Source organism: Rhincodon typus, chromosome 25, assembly GCF_021869965.1.
Source record: "Rhincodon typus isolate 14 chromosome 25, sRhiTyp1.1, whole genome shotgun sequence".
NCBI classification, from domain to species: Eukaryota; Metazoa; Chordata; class Chondrichthyes; order Orectolobiformes; family Rhincodontidae; genus Rhincodon; species Rhincodon typus.
Window position 1 is genome coordinate 9,313,221 of NC_063356.1, and position 3,974 is coordinate 9,317,194.

The 3,974-nt window shown below is 43.9% G+C and overlaps 1 protein-coding gene across 1 annotated transcript in view; it reads left to right on the forward strand.

Annotated features, from left to right (window-relative positions):
* Positions 1 to 3,974, forward strand: part of LOC109924660 (pleckstrin homology domain-containing family A member 6-like) — a 317,750-nt gene that overhangs the window by 247,779 nt on the left and 65,997 nt on the right. Inside the window, exon 6 of the mRNA XM_048611808.1 lies at positions 2,732 to 2,836. Coding sequence (XP_048467765.1) covers positions 2,732 to 2,836 — 105 coding nt within the window. The remainder of the gene's footprint in view (positions 1 to 2,731; positions 2,837 to 3,974) is intronic.

Consider the following 3,974-nt stretch of genomic DNA (forward strand, 5'->3'; position numbering starts at 1 on the left):
CTCTCACCGTCACTGCCTCACCGTCCCCGCTCTCACCGTCACTGCCTCACCGTCCCCGCTCTCACCATCACTGTCTCACCGTCCCCGCTCTCACCGTCACTGCCTCACCGTCCCCGCTCACACCGTCACTGCCTCACCGTCCCCGCTCTCGCTGTCACTGCCTCACCGTCCCCATCTCACCGTCACTGTTTCACCAGCCCACGCTCGATCCGCCGTCGCTGCAGGACACAACCCGCGCGTTCAGCTCCTGCCACGTGGTTCCCAGTCTTGAACCAGCTCCTGCCCAACTCCTTAGGTAGGTAGTTAAAAGGGGTTGGGGGGATGGAATTACTACTGAGGGAGGGAGAAGAAGGGTGAAGAAAAAGGACAGACAAAGAAAACAACGGAGCGACTTACCCTGCCACCATCTTGCTGGATGAAATTTGGCAACTTATATTCAAGACTGTACCGACAGAAACTAACAAGTGTTGGAGTGAAGAAGAATTTCACTGAAAGCTACAGTTTAGATATTTCATTCCTAGTACCAGAAACATTGAGTTTATTAAAGCACCAAATATCTCTTCTACCATGCAAGCCATTCCACCAGAGATGTATATTTCCCGATCATCCAATGACAGTGATATTGGAGTTGTTGGGAGAGGCAATGGCCCAGTGGTATTATCGCTGGACTGTTAATCCAGAGACCAAATAACATTCTGGGGACCCGGGTTTGAATCCTGCCATGGCAGATGGTGGAATTTGAATTCAATAAATATCTGGAATTAAGAATCTAATGATGATCCATGAATCCATTGTTGATTGTTGGAAAAACCCATCTGGTTCACTAATGTCCTTTCGGGAAGGAAACTGCCATCCTCACCTGGTCTGGCCTACATGTGACTCCAGACCCACAGCAATGTGGTTGACTCTGAACTGCTCTATGGGTAATTAAGGGTGGGCAATAAATGCTGCCTTGCCAGTGATGCCCTCATCCTGTGAGTGAATAAAGGAAAAAACAGTTTCCATCAATGAATCTGCAATAGACTGAATATATGGCGGAATTAAGATAAAGCTTGTAACAAAACTTACACATGAGGAAATGGAGAACATGGCAGAGTTTAAAGAACAGATCATGGAAATCTCACTGAAATGATTTGTGCACCAAATTTTCTAGCCACATGGGACCAGCCAACACCAGCGATACATCAATAGTGGTACTTGTCCCTATTGTTCCTGTACCTGACTGTCCAAACTGTGGATAGTGCAATCCCAGCACCATCTGTAAGCCCCACCAAACCTTGAGGCTACCTATTATTTTAGAACCCTGAAGGACAGAGAAACTATATTCCAGAGAATGGGGTTTATTTAGGGTCAGTTCTTCTGGAATGTTGGATGGATGATGGATTCCTTTGCACAGCTCGCTGTAGGCTGTCTCATCCTCATTCCCTTTTTGCTACCAATTGCAGTCACTATTTCTGGAATAAACCAGAGCAACACCCGATTTGGAGGGGAACAGTCAAGTTTGCAAGACCTTTATGTGGGCCTGCTCGCATTCCTGGCCAAAGTGGTATTTAAATAAGTACAGATTGGACTTGGCCTGGTGCAGTTGCAAGGATAGGTGTTTTACCACTGTCTGCTCTCCTGAATTCTATGGGCCTTGGAAAAGGTGTACTTGCTAATGGCTTATAGGACTATATTCACTAGAGTTTAGAAGAGGTAGGGGTCAGCAATCTCATAAATACCTTTAAAATTCAAACAAGACTAGACAGAGTAAATGCAGGAAGGATGTTAACCATGGTCAGGGAGTACAGAACCAAGGGTCACATTCCAAGGATATGGGGTAGACCATTTAGGGCTGAGATGAGGAGAAATTTCTTCACCTGTAAAGTGGTGAGCCCGTGGTATTTTCGGAAGAGCCAGCCCATCACGAAAACCAGGCTTCCTTCCATTGACTCCGTCTATACTTCCCGCTGCCTTGGGAAAGCAGCCAACATAATCAAAGACCCCTCCCACCTCAGTTATACTCTCTTCCACCCTCTTCTATCAGCAGAAGATACAAAAGTTTGAAAACACGTACCAACAGATCTTAAAACAGTTTGTTCCCCACTGTTATCAAACTTAGGAATGGACCTCTCATATATTAGAGTTGATCTCTCTTCGTACCTTCTCTGTAGTTGTAACACTATATTCTGTATTCTGTTCTATTACCCTGATGTACTTGTGTAAGGTATGATTTGTCTGGTTAGCACAGAAAACAATAGTTTTTATAGTACCTTTGAACATGTGACAATAATAAATCAAATCAAATCAAATCAGGTTGAGGTCAAAGGATTGAATGTTTTCAAGAAGGAGTTAAATATAGTTCTTAAATCTAAAAGGATCAAAGGGTATGGGGGTGAAAAGCAGGAACAGGGGATTGTTTTGGATGATTGGCCATGATCGTATTGAATGGTGGAGCAGGCTGAGTAACCTACTCCTGTTCCTATTTTCTATGTTTCTATGTCTAGCAATACATTTGAGGCTTTCTGCAAATAGTGACCAGTGCAGGTATTGGAGTCTCAAGTGGATACTAGAGAAAATATTTTTATTCCGTTGAAAGTTTTCTTCCTCCTTTATGGTTAGGGTCCTTATTAGTTGTGCCCCCTTTAAAAAGGAGTTTGTGGGTGGGGGCGGGGCACATTATTTCTCTTGAGTTGATGCCCTTGAGGCCTCAACATATTGATCTGATTGTTTTAATATTGTCTCTTAACAGACTTCCAGGTCATCAAAGAAGAATGCTGCCTTCGGCAAGAGGTCAAACTCAATGAAGAGGAATCCAAAAGCCAATGTTCTAAAAAGTGGCTGGTTGTTTAAGCAGGTACAGTATAACTCCTGTCTGACTAACAGAGCAGTGGGGAGAAATTTGGGTACAGTGGCACAAACTTGCTCTGCAGTGACAGTCTATTTAAAATAAATGTAGATAGCATTTGGTATTGCAAGATCTGAATTTGCAGAAACATTGGTACAGGACATTGGTTTTGGAATACTGCATTCAATTCTGGCCTCCCTGCTATAGGAAAGATATTGTTAAACTTGAAAGGTTGCAGAAAAGATTACAAGGATGTTGCCAGGATTAGAGGGTTTGAGCTTTAGGGAGGGGCTGAATAGGCTGGGGCTATTTTCCCTGGAGTGTCAGATACTGAGGGGTGACCTTATAAAAATCATGAGGGGCATAAATAAAGTGAATAGCCAAGGTCTTTTTCCAAGGGTAGGGGAATCCAAACCTAGAGGGCATAGGTTTAAGGTGAGAGAGGAAAGATATAAAAGGTACCTAAGGAGCAACTTTTTCACGCAGTGGGTGGTGCATTTATGGAATGAGCTGCCAGGCGAGGTGGTGGAGGCTGGTACAATTACAACATTTAAAGAACATCTCGATGGGTACATGAGTAGGAAAGATTTAGACGGATATGGGCCACATGCTGTAAAATGGGTCTAGATTAATTTAGGATATCTAGTTGGCATGGACAAGTTGGACCGAAGGGTCTGTTTCCTTGCTGTACAACTCTATGACTGTATAACATGACACACCTTGTTGCACCTTTTCATCTTACACTGGCCAGGAAACTTCACAAGATTACCAATTCAAGGGGAAAACCAATATTTCCACCACACGTCAGAAGAATGCTGGTAGCCAAGTGGCCTCTGATTGGTACGGGTGTTGCTAGAAGAATGCAGCCATTAATATTGGTTGACAGTTAACTGCCAAGACTCGTTCAGAGTTTAAAGCAGGCTGGTTGACACTGACTGGTTAGGGAATTATCTTGAGAAATCAACCAGGGAATGACTGTCATCTATTTTGTTGAATTGAAACAGATGCAATGTGATTACCTCAATCAGATAGTAAGAACTGCTGATGTTGGAGTCAGAGATAACACAGTGTGGAGCTGGATGAACACAGCAGGCCAGGCAGCATCAGAGGAACAGGAAAGCTGACATTTCAGGTCGGGACCCTTCTT